This window comes from Pavona decussata, unplaced genomic scaffold (genome assembly GCF_977016875.1).
Source record: "Pavona decussata unplaced genomic scaffold, jaPavDecu1.1 SCAFFOLD_11, whole genome shotgun sequence".
Taxonomy (NCBI): domain Eukaryota; kingdom Metazoa; phylum Cnidaria; class Anthozoa; order Scleractinia; family Agariciidae; genus Pavona; species Pavona decussata.
In genome coordinates, this window is record NW_028145434.1 from 2,524,068 (window position 1) to 2,541,851 (window position 17,784).

The 17,784-nt window shown below is 37.7% G+C and overlaps 4 protein-coding genes across 8 annotated transcripts in view; 1 reads left to right on the forward strand and 3 right to left on the reverse strand.

The window, feature by feature from the left end:
* LOC146488186 (unhealthy ribosome biogenesis protein 2 homolog) overlaps window positions 1–1,231 on the reverse strand; it is a 35,852-nt gene extending 34,621 nt beyond the window's left edge. For all 5 annotated transcript variants that reach the window (XM_085121727.1, XM_085121721.1, XM_085121718.1 and 2 more), the window contains exons 1-2: window positions 1,112–1,231; window positions 13–175 (exon numbers count right to left, since the gene is read on the reverse strand). In XM_085121727.1, the coding sequence (XP_084977853.1) occupies window positions 13–175; window positions 1,112–1,130 (182 nt within the window). In that variant the 5' untranslated portion in view covers window positions 1,131–1,231. The remainder of the gene's footprint in view (window positions 1–12; window positions 176–1,111) is intronic.
* A 67-nt stretch (window positions 1,232–1,298) lies between these two features.
* LOC146488187 (sigma non-opioid intracellular receptor 1-like) lies at window positions 1,299–3,289 on the forward strand. Its single transcript, XM_085121750.1, has 3 exons — window positions 1,299–1,464; window positions 1,823–2,023; window positions 2,875–3,289. Exons 1-3 carry the CDS (start codon window positions 1,335–1,337, stop codon window positions 3,204–3,206), a joined length of 663 nt encoding a protein of 220 aa, XP_084977876.1. The 5' UTR covers window positions 1,299–1,334; the 3' UTR covers window positions 3,207–3,289.
* A 1,181-nt stretch (window positions 3,290–4,470) lies between these two features.
* Window positions 4,471–10,106, reverse strand: LOC146488188 (uncharacterized). Its single transcript, XM_085121738.1, has 3 exons — window positions 9,787–10,106; window positions 7,484–7,891; window positions 4,471–6,654 (listed from the first exon to the last, which is right to left on the reverse strand). Exons 1-3 carry the CDS (start codon window positions 9,866–9,868, stop codon window positions 6,344–6,346), a joined length of 801 nt encoding a protein of 266 aa, XP_084977864.1. The 5' UTR covers window positions 9,869–10,106; the 3' UTR covers window positions 4,471–6,343.
* Window positions 10,107–13,850: 3,744 nt separating this feature from the next.
* On the reverse strand, window positions 13,851–15,292 carry LOC146488189 (uncharacterized). The gene is made up of 2 exons (XM_085119983.1): window positions 15,126–15,292; window positions 13,851–14,134 (listed from the first exon to the last, which is right to left on the reverse strand). Exons 1-2 carry the CDS (start codon window positions 15,190–15,192, stop codon window positions 13,881–13,883), a joined length of 321 nt encoding a protein of 106 aa, XP_084976109.1. The 5' UTR covers window positions 15,193–15,292; the 3' UTR covers window positions 13,851–13,880.
* Between the last annotated feature and the right edge of the window lie 2,492 nt (window positions 15,293–17,784).

Genomic DNA, 17,784 nt, shown 5'->3' on the forward strand with positions numbered 1-17,784 from the left:
GCTCATACTTACTTTGCTGCTTTTTTATTCCCATTAATAAGTTCTTGCACGATCCAGTCAACAAGAACTTGTTGCTTATTGGGAATCACACAGTCGGGTGAATCCCAGGCAGATTTGGCTAATGACAACTTTTCATTCCAAGACACCGATGGGTCTTTCAGCTTAGAATAGATTCCTGTGGATAAAATTGTTAAATAAATGTTATTTCCATTTTAAGGTATTACTTGAAATTTAATGGGGCTAAATGTAATCTAGGCAAGGTTAAACTCAAGACAATGCTGGCCAGCGGTCTACTCCCTTAAATTAGGCGGGGCGGCCCGAGGGTTTTGCAGGGCCTCAGTAAATTTACAGCTCCCCAGTTGATGTCAACCATTTTGCTCGTGTTGTGCCCAAGGACAATACCAGGAAAAAGTTTTGCTCCCATCCCTCCCCTTCCTCTAGGTAAGCATTCAGCATTCCACTGAGTATTCAGTGTGACGGTGCCTGGGTGGTTGCCGCTCACAGGGTTGTCATGGTTACCCTTGGCGCATGCTTACGGCTCCCCCACAGACCTTACAGGCACCCTCTCCACACTCATCTATTGGTGATGAGTTTAAGGTGTGGAAAAAAAACTCTGATCAAGGCATTGATACACTTAAGAGGAAGACATTAGGTGAGCCAAAACCATCATGCAACAGAAAGGTGAAAAACACACAAACAAAATAATATCCTGTTAAAATTCATCAAAATACGTATATCATACTTTCAAATACTGCACTGCAAGATCAACATTACCAAAAACCATACGCGAAATGGGTCTAAACCACAATCCAAATGCAGAGAAGCATTGTCATCAGGTCAAGATTTTATGAAGATGCCTTTAGACAAAGCAACAAGGTTGATAATTCAGAAATGATCATGATCACGCGCACGTCACCTAAGTTGTGACCAGAATGTGCAGTGAAAATGTTTCCGATCATTCGAGCAGGCACTGCCATCTAAGTTTAGCTGACTTAATTTAACAACACGTGCACATTGCTGCAATCTGTAAATTTGCTGTAATCGACTAATCGCTCAAAATTTAGAGCATTACAGTACTTATGTCTACTGCAATAGAAAAAGAAATGATTACCTTTTGAATCCGGCTTCATTATTCAGCAAACAATTATAATCTAAGGATAAATAAGACCGATTTTTTTTAAAAGGTTCAAACACAAACTTGTTCAATTTCGTCCGCCATATTGAAATTCTGTCCGAGTAGCAGACTGGAAATGAGTCATAAGTGCGACTGCTGATAATCTCCCAAGTGTCACGCAAGTCACGCAATTTGAGTGCGATAGACGGGCACGCGAACGATGTCTGCGATTACTTACATAGTCCTCATCGGTTTTGCCATTTTTGGCATTCAGTACTGGATGAAAAACAAAACGTATCTATTCCAGGCCGAAGATATTGCAAGGATATCCAAACGCCACATCAGAAAAGGTATGTTCTCACAACCTGATATTCTCAGTCATGACACAAACCAGCACGAACACAACACCCATTCTATTGAGTTTCTGCAGCACATTCTACACTTGCATGCTTAATTGACCAAGACCGCCGTGAAAAGCAAACCTATTGGCTCATTTGTTCATCAGCAATCTCAAAAAATGTTAAACAAGTTACCGGATGCATATACAAATGAGGTAAACCAGACTGCAATCGTACGCGCCTGGATTACTGAATTCCAAAGTCCGGGATAAATAAAAATTATAGTATTTCCGGCCCTAGACAAAGTTGAATGTGCCAGTACTGAGCCAAAAAAATATAACTCGTAACATCTTGTTTGATTCTTTAACAGATCAAAGTGTCCAAGCAATGTTTTCCAACATTGCTCACGAGCTTGAAAGAAAGTACCCCGGACATATCTTACCAGAAGAGGTGCGGGATTGGCTCTTTATGAATGCTGGGGGCTGGATGGGATCCATGTACATCTTGCATGCATCTCTCACTGAATACGTGATGTTTTTTGGTACGGCCATTGACACGTCAGGGAACTCAGGTAAAAGTTGATAAACTCAATGATCTCCATCTATTACTTATGAATATTAATAACATTAAATTATTACTAAAATATTAGTAAATTATTAGTATCAATTTCAAAAGATATCAGATTTTTATGCAAAATCACCCCCTTTACAAAGCAATATAAGGGACCAAACTGTCTAGAATAATTTTTGCAGGGGTAATTTGAGTGGAAACCAGTCATTAGCCCACAGATCCTGGACATATGGCTGCCATGTTCATCTAGACTGAAATCTGGTCTCAAACTATGGCCACAAACCTAACCCCACAGCGGGGTTAGCAAAAGGCTTTGAGACAGAGGGACAAGTGGAAATGTTTCAATGAGAATAGAGAAAGCCAAAAGCAGTAATTTTCTTTGGGAAATGAGAATAAATTTTCTAGGCCACTGTAGCTGGGAAAAACCTACTAGATATTGTTAAAATAATTATATTGGCCTGCCTCTGTGCCTGAGCAGAACAATAACTAAAATACACATGATGCCTTGACAATGTTGTAACAGTTATCATGTCAAGAGGATGGGTTAATGAAAAAGTTATGGTAAGATTCAAACTCATGACCTTCCCTAGAGTGGTCGGATGATGTAACCAAACTGCTAGTGGGGAACTTATAACAAGCAAGGCCAATATATTATGTTAATATGCCACATGCATCCTGCCAAACTTGTGCTATCTAATGATCAGTGATGTTAAAAGGGCCCTATAATTTTCAGCATAGTGATTTTCATGAAAAACAATTTTCGAAAATAGCAAGGTAGGGCCCTTACCTTGGGGTCCAATTTGCTCAGATTCAGTTACGATTTATTTTACTTAATTGCCCTTTACTTTTCAGGCCGTTACTGGGCCAACATTTCTGACACCATACTTACTGGATCCTTTCGTCAGTGGAAAGAGGGGAATCTCAAAAGCTACATGTTTTCCCCAGGGGATACTGTGAATCACGGATGGGGGGAAGTATCTGGAGTACAATGGACTGCTGAAACATGGATGGTGGAATATGGGCGTGGCTTTCTCCCCTCCACCCTTGGTTTTGCTCTGGGTGATTCTGTTTTCAGTACAATGGATTTTGTCCAGATTTTCAAAATTCTTAGAATGTACACAAGATCCTTGGTGCAGGAGACGCTACTGCAGCTGTTTGAGATAATTGAAATGATAAAGAAGTGAACTTCTTTTAGTTGCTTATTTATTCTGTAATTCTCAGTATAATAAACAATCATTTTCATTAAAATAATGTGACTATTGGATAACCCAAGTGGAAATCTTATTAGATCCTATCGGTTTCTTAATTAGTCTTAATTAAGAATCTTGCAAGATCTTGTAATATTCTAAGCTGCATCATTATTGATAGAACACCATGTGGTTGGCAGGTCAGTGCCACTGGAAAAAAAAACCAGCAAAAATGCTGTGTAAATTATTCACAAAAAGGCAGCACTTGAGTTTTTTGTAGCAGTAATGAATTGCTCACATTGGCCTGCAGCCTCATTCCCATGTTTCATCATGCTTATTGAGCAAGCCACACTTTATTTCGGAGGCTTGGGCCTGAACTTGATAGCATATGACATGGCATTTGACCTCATACCAAGGATGACTGAGGACAAGGTTAATTGGCCCAGTTTACACACAGTAGTTCAGCTCTCAGCACCCTATTGGGTCTTGAAATCCAAACTGCTTCAATTAAGCAATAGTCAAATACCCTATTTATTCTATTAACCGCCCTGGGCGCTTCTTTAATTTTAGGCCCATGAGGGTGGGCGCTTATTTGAGGTGCATGCTTGTTCAAGGGTGGGTGATTGTTATTTTCCCAACATTTTCAGCAAGCGAGGACATTTTTAGAGGATAACAAAACAAGGGATAACAAGTTTATTTCGCTTCAACAAGACAAAACAAAGTGCGAAAGCTACCATAAACAAGCCATAAACAATGTAAAAGTTCATTGACTACCGTATCTAAAACCAATTTTGGAACAGAACTGATGCCCCTCTTACTTCACGCTAGGCTAGAAAAGAAATGTTTTTTTTTTGTTGGGAGGGGGTGGGGTGGGTGCTTATTCGAGGGTGGGCACTTATTAACTTTTTGGGCTTTCAGCCTGGGTGCTTATTCAAGGTGGGCAGTTAATCGAACAAATACAGTAGTAAATTAAGACAGTTCTGTTTTGCATAATTATGGTATCCAGTCTGCTGCCACATTAAATAGTCAGAGTAATTTGTAGCAAGTGGGATTTGTCAGGCTAAACAACAACTTGCACCTCTTTTCTCTCAATCCATTCAAATGACCATCTGCAAAACAGTAAAAAATAAACAAAACTGGACCAAGAGGGTTGTAATGAAAAGAAGTAATTAAGTTGGCTAATTTACATTGTGCAACTGAAACCAAAGTTCAGCAGCAAAATTTATTATAAAATACAGTAGTCACACCAGTGAAGAACATGTTGCTTTAAATAACAGTTTTATTGAAATATTTAACTCACTACAGGTTTGACAATGCTTTTTTGGTTTACAAATTTGTATGGTTTTTGGAAAGCAAAAAGCATTTGTTTAAGTATTTTGTTTTAATCCCTTAATGCTTTGGTTTGCTACAAACAATAAAAATATCACCTTAAAAATAAATATCTGTTTTGTGGGGGATGGAAACAATAAAATATAACTACATGTAACCCTTATGTATAACTCAAATGAAATATCTTACAACCCTTTAAAAGAGCTTAAAAGCAGACTTTATGTACAGGTAACCGCAAAACATAACACCAAGATCATAAATAATTCGAAGAGTATTCATTTGGTTCTTCCCAATAATTCTGCACCAAAGGGCTACATATGTCAGCACAGTGGAAGCAGAAAAATGGTAAAAAACAGAATACAGCAACATACACTAGAAGACAATTAAATAACTTGAAAAACTTAGATACAAAAGCCATTTATAGAAGGTGTTTTAATTTGTTTGTTAAGGCACCAAGTATTTTGAGGGGTCTCATTACCAAGGTAATTCAGTTCAAGAATTCAGCTAAGCAGAGGAAACTTATGTTTCGGCAACTACACCGAGTTAAAAGTGGATGTAAAAAGATTTTGTCTACATTAACTCCTTTAAACTCCAATGTTTGACCAACATCCAATTTCTCCAAAACAATATCATTGCTCGCTCAAACATACAAGTTACAATGAAGCAAATGATCATCAACAATGTAGAGTTGTTAACAAAATTCTCCCAACTAGAACCAAAGAAACTACTGAGAATAAAGAGAAGAATATAGGTTGATAATTTGGGACTGAAAAAGCTATCAGGGTGGCCATGGGGTTCCACTGTGCTGTTATTCCTTGGAAGGGCGGGCTGCATTCATTACCATTACTCTTTTTTCCTTACCAGAGAAGGTAGTTCCTGCTTCTACAATAAGCAGAAGCTTGACAAAATAGGTTAAACTGGAATGGGGCAAGCACAAGCACAGCATTTCGTGGAATTCATGAGCTTTTGTTATTTTCAGGAGTGCTCAAATGTTTACTTCTGAGTAGAAGCAAACAAAAGAAAAGAATGACACCTTGGGCTTCTTACCGTACTACATGTACATACAGTGTATGCTGCCCCGGCCAGGATTGTGCTTACATACATGCATACTGCGTAATTATAAGTTAGAAAGTCCTCAGAACTGCTTATTTATGGAGCTGTGTTATGATACTTGTCCTAAAAGGAGGCACCAGACTTTTTGAGTTACATAAAACCTTGACTGGTGAACAAAAATGTGCTTTCTAAATGAAATCCTCAATGATGGTCATTCAAATGAAAGCTTCCGAAATACATGTAAATCACTTTCCTGTGGTGCAGCTACAGCTGTACACGTTAGATAAAAGGATAATAATATTACCTGTACTTTGAACCAGGTGTCATTGCAGCCTTGAGGTGCTTGTGTCTGAAGGAGCAATCTGGAATCTCCTCCCTAGCAGCTGTGGAACATCCTGCTAGCTGCTGTTTACTATGGTGTGGAGTTTGGTTGCAACATTTTCATCAGAAGATGAAATTCTAAAGAGTGATCATTCAAATGAAATCTAAGGTATCAATAAGCACTTTTCCTGTTGTGCCATTTGCTCTTTGTCCAAATCAATATTATTTTGTCTAACTACAGTATTTCTCCATTGGCAATCTCAGATCAGTGCACACTGGAGTCAACAAAATACGAGGATTATAAATAAAAGCTCCCACTTAACCAAATCAGTTACATGTACACAAGATGTCCTTTCATCATAAACAAACGTTAAACTTTGCACAACAAGTACCAGAAATATACACAAGAAACAAAACGGACATGTATATTCCTAGCTGGAAGCAGAATCTCCCGCATCAACTTCCATCACTAACTGTGGCTTCTCTATGCCAAGAAGAGCTTCATTGTCAAATTCCCCTGTGTCCGTACGGTAGACAAATGGCACATCAGTGATGGGATTCAAAAGCGAGAAGTCCAGGTCATCGTAGTTGCGGTTTGTGAGTTCAACTGTCCAAAAAGGTTTTTTAATGCTATATCTTCTGTTTTTGTAGTGCCGATAAACAAAATACCCAGCGGTGGCAAGGCAGGCAGCTCCAAAGACACTGCAAACAGCGACAATTATTTTCTCCTTTGTTGAAAATTCTGAAACAAAGTAAAAAGTTGGTGAATTTCCTGGTTTTACCTAATACAGCTACCCTGCGTGGAACAGGAATACCACATGATATGCTACCAGCTAAAAGTTGGCAGTACAATTTATTTATGTGCCACTTCAAACCTGCTTTAGATTGAATTGTAAATTCTAATTAATATATAATAATGATGCCTTATGTTATTTGTTAGAAACTGCATAACAAAAGTGACAGTGGGCTAAGACTGAAATTAAGAGTGGCTAAAATGTGCTTACAAAATACATTACCAAGGATGAATTTTTCAATGCAAACAGTGGTGGCATGACAATAAATTAATAGCAAAAAAAATAGTGATTGCTTAATTGATTGATCTATTTATAGATTAATATAAATATAGCAATAACGCCTGCCGTACATGCAGCATGTATAACTTAATTATTTGTCTAACTTTTTTTTTATGTTTCAATGTTTGTCTTGTACTGTGTCAGGGCTCCATTTAAGCTAGCTCTGCTAAATTGGATGCCCCTGAATAAATATTGAATTAAATAAAAAAAAATTTGCTAAACACTTAAAATAATAGCCCCTACTCAGTTGCACGCCATACAATCAAAGCAAAAACTTGACATGTGTAGGGAAAAACAAAATTTTACACACACTGATAATTGAGCTTGGCAGGTCACTAGACCACCAATGCCTCAATGTACAGGTACTATGTACTTATGGCATAGATCTCAATACTTTTCTGCTGAGAATCTACCAAACCTGGCTGAAAGTACCACCATACATACATACATGAAGACAGCATGACTCTGCAGTAACAATGAGGTGATGTAAAAACCAACCTGATCTCTTCTTGGTTTCCACCCTATCACCTAGTGTTGCACATTTGTTATGAATGGATGAGCCCAGTGCATCATGATCACTCTTCATGCAATTATGCTTGCACTGCAAGACTGTCCTATTTGACTGACAGACAAAGCAACTTCCATCATCCACATCGCTGCAACTTTTCAATTGGCTAGTATCAATGGTACCATTACAAAGACAGGTGTTACACGATTCTTGAAGCCCAGTTAAATTACTATCCAAGCCAGCAGCGCTGCACAGCCTTCCACAGAGCAAACCATCTAGAACATGACCTTTACATTTGATGCAAGAAATTGTTCCATTGTCCAGTAATCTGCATGCCGCTGACGAGATATTTCTCAAGCACCTTGTGCAGTGGTATAGTAACTTGTCTGTTAAATCTACTGCAGGAAGACATAACAATATAAATTTCAGAAATACTAGTTGGTTATTTTAAAATACCAAGTCAATGTGACCAACAAAATATTTTTATCTTCCTCTGTAAATTGGAGTCTCAATTCATTGCCTGTGATCATTAAAGAGAAAATAATGCAAAAAAAAACCCCTTCCAGTAGAGTTTCCATCTACACGTATTAACCAAGGAAAAGCAGATTTTTGGGAGGACTTTATAAGATACATGCAACTAGTCAGTCTACCATGGCCACCATCTTACTAGAACACAAATTTAACGCTTTACAAATAACAACATTAAACAACACTTTATTAAAAACAGAGAGTTACAAGTTAGGTATATACCTACTCGCAAATAGTTAAAGCTAGTTGAGGTGGGTAGGTATGACTATTATTAAACTAAATGCAAATAAATTTTGGTGTTTACAAATTGACATTACGTATTAACAAAGTTTACAAAGCAACAGCAGCAATTAAAATAAAACTAAAAAAAGTGGTAAACAACTAAGTGAATAATTATACAGAACAAAAAAGGATTTGCAAGCTATATTAATAGAAATTACAGGATTGTTACACATTTATAAGCTTTTGATTATTTCAAGAATTGAAGAAGGTGTAAGGTAAGCATTTTCTTTATATAGAAATGTGATTGAGAAGCCTGTTCCAGGCTGAAGTCCTCACAGATAATTTGCATAAAAAATCTTTAGCATGGGTGTAAAAATCTCATCACGCGATGGCTTCTATTTGGTGGTGGGTTGTACATGTAGTTTCAAATTTTAGCTTTCATAAGACCCTAAAGTTTCCTACATGTAAGCTGGTTAATGTGACTGAGGTCTGTAGTGTCAACATTTGAAGGAGTGCGCAGAAGAAGGCCCTTAATGACTTTTGATGTAAGGTCAAATTCTCCTTTTATTTCACAAGAAAAAACAAGAAAATTTAAAAGGAGAATCTAGCAGTTTATCAGAAGTCACTTAGGGCTTTTTTCCAGGCACCCCTTCATTTATTAAAGGAGGTAATTATAATGTATTGTGTAAAATTAAGCCAGCTACAACTTTTTTTTTCTACCTGACAGTTCACCTCTGAATGATGATGAACCACGGTTTTTACATGATTTGTCAGTTGTAATGCGGTGAACATGTACGTGACTTCTAGCCGTAATTAGAATGAGAGGCCACCAAGCCGCACACAAAGCACCTCGTTGAATTTCCAAGGTGCTTTGTTATAATTACACAAAAATCAAAATTATTTTTCACAGTGTATGTCAACAAATACACTGATTTCTACTCCATTATTGTAATTTAACCTAAATTACAGCCAATATCACTGCTGTTCTTGGTCGAATTATGATTAAAAAACAGCTCTTCATACAATCACACAAACGGCCGTATATCGCGCAAGCTTTAAAAGCTTGTAGGCTTTACAAATATGCTAATTTAGTAGGACTGGATTTTTAGATTCACCTCAAAAATCAATTGACACACATTTGATAACATAACACAATTTGGAGAATTAAAGGATTTAATCTGGAGAAGGCGGATATGAAGCCCTTAAAACCAATATCTAACGTGATCGAATGATTAATTTTAACGCAGTGTGTAATGCCTCTTCAGAAACATGTAGCTTTTGATACATCGGGGCCGAGGGCTGGATTATGCTTTAATCCCATCTACGTCTAGATTATATACTGCAGTGAAATATTCTCTGTTTGACTGTGGCTTGATTCCAGCGTTACCACATAAGCTTATAAAGCCTGCGCGCTGTTACTGATTCGAACAAAAGCTATGTATTGCACAAGCACGTGAGGGAATGAACTCTCAAAAAACATGTTTGCTGAAACCATCGCACAAACAGCATTCCATTCTAAAAAAGCAACCGTAAGCGTTCTTACCTTTGGATCCGTTGTCGTGTGCTTTTATCACCACAAAAAGGATCGTTAGAACAATTAACCGTAAGCTTACATCCACTTCCATCTTAAGTGGAACCGAGATATTTAGCCAGCTTCGGATCTGCCACTTGCAAATTCAGGAACTTCGATCGAGCGAGGTGATCCAAAGTAGCAACCTCTTAGTGATGAGCCTTACCGTAAAATGAAACTGAAAATTAAAAGCTTCATGCACGACAAATTATATTGTCCCGCTGATCAATAAAGATGCAATACTCGAAAGAAGAACTGGGAAATTCCCAGGACTTGAAAAGAAATTTTTTTTTTTTTTTAATAGTTTGAACTTTGCGACCGCTCCATTGTTACCGCCGAGCGGATACTGGTACGACAGGGACTCATCAACCTCGTTCCCAGGGTCGGGGAACGAGGTTTGGAGCCGCCGCAGCACAGATCCTCTCTTGGTTATAATAATGACTAATTTAACGACTTGGTGTAATTTGACAGAGAAAATGACTCAAATGAGTGAGCGGACGAGTTAATTGAAGGAATTGCTTCGTCTGAGACGGAGCCAAACGTTTCGTTTACGATGATATTGTAAATTCCGATGTAACAGGGTATCTTTTTCAACGACAAATTCTGACATAACAATGTTGCGTTAGAAATCATTACCGAGTAACATACTGTAGTGCGCGAACAACTTACAACGCAACGCTTTGCTACTATAATCGTCCAGCGCAAACGTCATATAGTGTTGTAAAGCTGATCAAATACTTGCTGAATTTGTTACGATTTGTTGCCACAACAATTTTATTCCTTAAAAGTCTCTGCGCTATGTTACCTGATAAGCTGCTTGGTAAGGCGCCTGTTAACGCAAACAATTCTGTAGAGTAAGAACCCGTTTCGCTTATTAAAGATTACCTGACTGCCGGTCAGGCCGAGTAAATATGAGCAACACTTGTCGTAAAAAATGTTTCGTTGTAAGATACGAGATGATGTTATACTTTATATATACTACCACTATTACTAAGTGCGACAAATTTTCATCTGGCAAAAAACAGAGAGGAAATTCACTTAGTTCACTTTGTCGATTTTCAGCATTTTGGTTTCCTCGTTTCTTCGTTGTGGGGGAGTCTAGCCACCAAAAGAGTCATTCTGATGTTCGAATTCCCCTGTCTGGCGCTATTGTAGCCCTCTGGGCTTAAAACTTTTCATACCCCACTATTCATAAACGGGGTTCAGGACATATACAGGGCATGGAAAAAGGGAGTTCTGGGACATGACTAGAGTCTACCTCTTCTCCGCCTAGACGGGTCTTGGGAGGAAAATGACAGTACTTAGTTTGAGCATTTTAACCTTTTTTTTTTTTTTAATTTCAAAGTCAGGGCCTCCAAACCTCGTGAATATTCCTTAGATTTGTCATTCAAGAATATGGTTTGAAAGACCCTGTTCACATGACTCTTCACATTCAACAATACGGTTTGACAGAGTGACCCTCTTCAATAAAAATTAATAATGTTTAATGCTTATATTGCGCTTTTTACATCTAAATATGATCAAAAGCGCATCACAGTAATAAAATTAATAATATAATAATAATAATAATAATAATAATAATAATAATAATAACTTTATTTATCTACGAAATCCTTATCACTAAAAGGTGGCCTTCTAAAGAACCGTGCGCATTAAACCTAGTTAAAATTAACAAACAGAATTGAAAAATCCTATTATAGGTGCAAAAACTAAGTTAGAGAAATTCTAAAATTCAATAGCGGAATGGACTATTTAAAATAGAGGCCTGCTTAGCCTCCGCTGACAGACTGTTCCATGTTACTGCACCCCTATAACAAAAACTTTTCTTGAGGGCCTCAGTGTTCGGTCGCGGAATAAACAGGTTATGTTGTGCACCTCGCAGATTTGGCTATGAATGGTATTAACATAGATAAGTAAAAATAAACGATAAAACCGAACAACGTTTCGGGGTCGTCATGACGCCATTATCAAGTTCGAAGTGATAGAAATAAATGAAGTCAATGTCAGAAATAGTTCACCAAAAAATTAACATAATGCCACGTAAATCGGTTCTACTTGAATTGAGTCCGATTGGACATTGAGAGATGGTGTTAACTCTCTAATTACCAACATATCGTAAACTAAGCAATCGAATTTATTCATGCACTTCTTAAGAACAGAAAAATATCTGTCAAGGTCTTTAGGGACATTACGGTGTTCATTAAGAAGATGCTTGCCAATCAGGAAGAAGATTGGTATTTATGCTCGACCACGCGCTGGTGTAAATGCTTAAGTGTAAACCCTACCCTTGTGCGATGCAATTTATGTAGGGTCTTCAGTAACGGAATGGAATTCTCTTGCAGATGAAATGCGAACTGCCGACACTGTAAATAGTTTTAGTCGTTTAGCTCGTAAATGTAATTATAATTTCTTTTTAGGTTGTCATTGTTACAACATATATAATAGTTTTGTATAGATCTTTTTTAAGTTCATCATTTTATTTTACTCTTGCACTCTTTGCTTTCGGAGATACTAGCATCATCTTGTTACTCTATAATCCGAATCGCAATAAAGTTCCTACCTACCTACCTACCTACCTACCTACCTACCTACCTACCTACCTCAATCTTGACATATCTGAATAACTGAATGACCAACGCAGTTATGTACACAACTTAAGCAGTTGCAAAAAGAAAGCGTGAAAAAAAGCCAGGCTTGAAAAGGATTCGAACCCATGACCTCTGCGATGCCGGTGCAGTGTTCTACCAACTGAGCTATCAAGCCATCTGGGAGCTTGTTTATGATTGTGAGTTTGTCAGTAATATACCCGTGGAAGTGGAATATATGGAGTACATAATAAGCCTTTTGCAACAGTTGATCACGTAACCTACTTTTCTTAAACACAATGATTTACCTATTTTTGGCAAATGATTTTATCAAATATGGAAAGAGCGTATAAAAATAACCTGACATACGAATTGACAGGCTTATATCTTCTAAGGGAAATTTTTATGGACGTTCAAAATTAGAATCATTTGTATGAGAAAAAGCCGGCTTGCCATCCAGTCACGCTTCAGTGCTTTTCCATACAAATCCTTGTAAATTTTCCAATTTTTAAACTGGCACAAAATCTTTGGCTTTCATTTTATTGGTCTGAAAATGTATATTCCAGTTAAGTTTGTCACCCTCTTTGTTTCTGTGTAGTTATATTACGTACCAGCTCCTTTTTGCGATTAACTACGGAAAACGTGACTGAATGGCAAGCCTTTCTCGCTCCCATACAAAACCCTACAATTTTTCCAACATTCAAATCGTCCTGAAATCACGGCCTTAAAGGTTATTGGTCTGAAAATTGGTGTTGTAGCTAACTAAAATATGCTCTTTGCATATCTGTAATTCATATAGCTGCAGCTGCAAGTTTGTCAATTTTTGGTCAAGTGATCAACTGTTGCAAAGGGCCTATACTGCCATTTAACTTAAATAGCGTGATAAAAGTAAAGTAAAATGTTGTATTAATCTTGACATATCTCAATAAGCGAATAACCGTTTCAGGTATGTTTAAGCCTACATAACAGCGATGATCATTCACTTATTCATTTCTTCATCCACATTTCAAATATATGTATTTCATGTATTCCACTTCTGACTTTAAAGTCTTCACAGCCAATAACATCAAGGCCTAACTGATAGACCACCTAACTTTTTTGACTACGTGACTACGTTGACCAATAAGGTCAATAACTAGAGACATTTATACCATTTACTAAAGATCCACACTGATACTACTCCACACTGATACTACTCGGTTCAGGCCAGATTATTCAGGTGATTGCATCCCTTTTCTGGACGACAATAATCTGGACGATCACAATTTATCTATTTTTGATGCGACGTCTGGGTTCATATCATTTACCAAAATACGAATGTTTGAAGACGCTGAATACATGGTTCAAGTCAGTTCTGAATGACACTGAAAATATAGGAACGATCAGAGCACATAGTAAATGATTTTTTATTCTCAGAATGAACGTCTTACACGAATATATGGAAGCATTATCGTCAGGTTTTTTAGGTTCTCAGATTAAGATTTAAGCGAATTTAGCCAAGCATCCAGATTCAAAGCATCTTCCCATTTTGCAGGTGGGTTCCTGTTTACATTTTGCCAACTCCCGTTGCCATATGGCTTCATTTGTGCAGATGCGAGTGAACAGGGAACCAAGTGCCTTGTAAACGACGCAGAAAGGATTGTCATATTCACACTTCGGATGAGCGAAGTTCTTTGGGTCGTTGCAGATCTTTTCAGCGTCAGGTCCCATCGTAAAACAAGTTGGACATGAAAACCCTGTAATAAATAAATGATAAAAAAGAGGAGAGATAAGAAACATTAATTAAACAAGAATGTAGCAAGAATGTGAGTTGTGTAGTTGCGCGTTAATAATTATCACTGAACTCGCTTAGTACAAACAAAGCGCTTAGAATTTATTCAAGGCAATGCACCTTACATAAAGCGGAAGCACCTCACTAAATTCGCTAAAGCTTTTTATGAGTTGCGCGGTTTTGTTGCATTATAATTGTAAGGGAAGATCTAAATAGATTTAAGAGCTTACAACGGAATTAGAAAGTAATTGTTTGAAGTTAGGTCATCTATTCAGTTTCGCAAGGGCATTTGTGTGACCACAATAATATTCGTAATTAACGATCAACCTTATAGATTAGCTTACTGACTGCTTTGTGTTCATTTTTTCCATTAAAAAATCTAAATGAAGTGGAAGACTTGCAAGACGAATGCCTGTAAAGGGTCTTACTAACATTTGCACGTAATTAACCCTATCTAGGCTTGGATAGGGGGAGAGGAAGGGGGTGGGGAGAATTCTGACCGCGCAGACTACGAACGTTCAGTTATTAACAACTGCATGTTGTAATATGTGAGCAAGTGCCATCAAACTTTGTGACTTTTAGGAAATTTATCTGGAAAAATTTGGGTTGGTAAGTCAATATTAACTACTTTTGGTCGAGGTTATTAAGTTGTTTATTTTATGGCTTTCTTTATAAGACTTCAACAGTACCCGTTGCAGACCTCGAAGGAAAGATGCTTGGGCGTCATAATTATATTCTCCAAGTTTCATAGTCAAGGCCCCGATACTTTCCGAGTTATGGAGGGGGAGGGGAGGGGAGGGGAGTTCCAGTCCCTTCCCTAGTCCCAGAAGTGCGTAAGCGTGCTCCGAGATATGGACGAGGTTTAATAAATATACGATCCTAGGTAATTTTAAAGATAAAGAAAGAAAGACAACGCAGAATTTATCCGAATGATCAGTGCGAGACAGATGACACACCTTGAGTCTGCTTGAAGATTAAACCCAAGATCAACAAATAAGCAATGCACAAGGTTGAACGCATCATACTTGAAACCTACAAATGAAGATAAAAGGTGGAAATTATGTCCTTGACAGCATTCTTTAGTTTCTTTGAATTTATTTGCTTTAAACACACGTTTTTTCAAAGCTAATCCGGCAATGGAGCGGCCAGCGAACGTACAATAGATTAATCACGTGACATGCAGTACATTTAAAAAACTAGATTACATTATTGATTCATAAAGTAATTCAAAAGCTTGGAAGTGTTGCATACACAGTACATAAATGTTGTGAAAAAAAAAACTATTTTAACACGTTATATACTTATTATTATTATAATTACTTATAATATAGTATATTAATATAATGACATACTTATAACATTTCCTTTGTTAGAAATTTATGTTCAATACATAAGACTATATACTTATTTCAGAAAACACATATTTATACATGTTTTAGACTCTTTTGAGAGAAACATTGAAACATTGGCTAGAATCCGTACAATCGGGACGATATTGTTCATTTGTAACATGACTGAATATTTAGATTAAGCTGTAAAGAAAAACTTTCAGTATTATTTGGAAACTTTGCTTTATATTACATACACTACTCCAGCCCATCTTTTCAGCCCTTTACAAGATTCCACCCTTGAAGTAAATTATTCTTAGTCACCCTTAAACTTCATTTCCACCAAACTTTGAGATATCTTTCGTCACGGATGATTCGGAACAAAAGAGCGTGATTTTGAGCTTCGGTTGTACAAACATTCCTTTTTTGAGCGACTTATATCATAGCAAACGTCAGTTCTAAACCGTTAGGCTTAATTACAGCTCACATCGCTATAGTATGCTACCAACCGACTTCTAGTGTGCGAGCTATCGCTACAATAAGACGAGAACAAGCACAGTTTTGTACTCTATTCACACTGCTCACTAGAAGATCAACCGGCACTCTTTTGAAGAGGGAAGCAGACACATGATCCAAGGTCCTAGCTAGCATGAGGCGAGACGAGGCGCTTACCGAAATTTGAAGAAAAATGGCATTAGTTGAAAAATAACTTTCTAACTAATGGCATTTGCGATTGCATCCTAAACGTTTAACCCTAACAAGGTAAGTGAAGTATGGGCATTGAGTGAATTAAGGGGAAAATTGAGCATCGCGCAGAAGGCCTGGACATCATTTATTATTCATAATCGGTGTTAAGCGGCAAATTCGAATGCATGAGTGCCATCAAATGGCCTGAATAAGGGAAGAAAAGGCTCAAATTAGCCCACAAGGGTTGATAAAACTTACTTTTCTGATTTCCTGGAGTTAGAACTTTAACTTTAACTTTCTTCAATTTAAGCCGAAACAGTAAGTGGATATACCTTCGCTTTTTGCGTTTAAAAATTTTTTTGTAAGGGGGCCCCTTATTCAGAAGAGATTTTCTGACAATCCAAACAGCCTTTCAAATTTTCACGCACGGCAAATGAAAGATAAGTCTTTCCTAAACCAAAACCCGTGTGAAGTTTCAAAATAGGTCAACAGGAACCATTCGCCTTTACAGTTTGAAGACTACCTGTTGGAGTTGTGTTTGAAAATGGCACGTCTTGGGTCGAAGAGCTATTGTCATAAGCACAGGTCTGCCTAATAATGGATGTCAAAACTTACAATAACCCATTCAAGAAAACCACTTGACTGTAAAATATTCCAATTACCGCGAATTTGAAAAGTGTTCTTGTTGGCACAGCTGGTGAGCGATCGGGAGCTCTTTTCAGAGCTGTTCGAAAACCCGATCAACCCGCTGTTAATCAATATTGTACCTCCTTTTGTAAACGAAGACAGCCCTATGTTTCACTTCGAACTAAACGGCGAAGCAGTTTGGAGATAGAGAGAAGTTTGTGGGCAACCCAGCAAAGTGTTTGCAATTCTACAATCAAGTATTCTGCCTCTCGGCTACCGATTAGCGGAATCTGCTCGGAAGCGTGTTGGAAGTGCGTTGGCCGAAAGTGTCAGAAAATTTTGGCGAAAGATACAGGACAGTAAAAACATGAAAAAAAAAAAAAAAAAACGAGAAAAATGCAGACCGAGACGTGGTTGAAGCTGGGAATAAAACTGGAGGAAATCAGTCACCAAATGCAATCACCAACTGAGACGTGCTGGCGCACCTGATGCAAGATAACAACAACCTTCACGCGAGCGTGGAGGAAAAGGCGGCTTTTACTATCAAAGAAGAAACCATCAGATCGCTTTGGTTTCTCGCAAGGGCAATGCTATCATCATTGATGTTTACCGTAAACCGACCCATACAGACCGATACTTAGATTTATTCTCCCACCAAGACAAACGTCACAAGATCAGCACAGCTGAGACCCTCCTAATCCGCGCAATTAAACTCCGCTGCACAACAAGGTAAGAACACTGAACGTAACCATGTCACCAATGCCTTACGATCGATCTAACAACTATCCTCCAAACATTATCTCCAACATTTTAAAAAAGACGTCTTCCAAACCATCTACAAACACTATTCCTACACCTGAAGAATTAGTCTGTTTGTTTTTCAAATGGGCTACACCTCAGGAACATTCCAGCAGTTATGCGGTTCTTTCTTTCATCAGTGGCATCACTCAATCCTTAACTAGAATTCTACAGA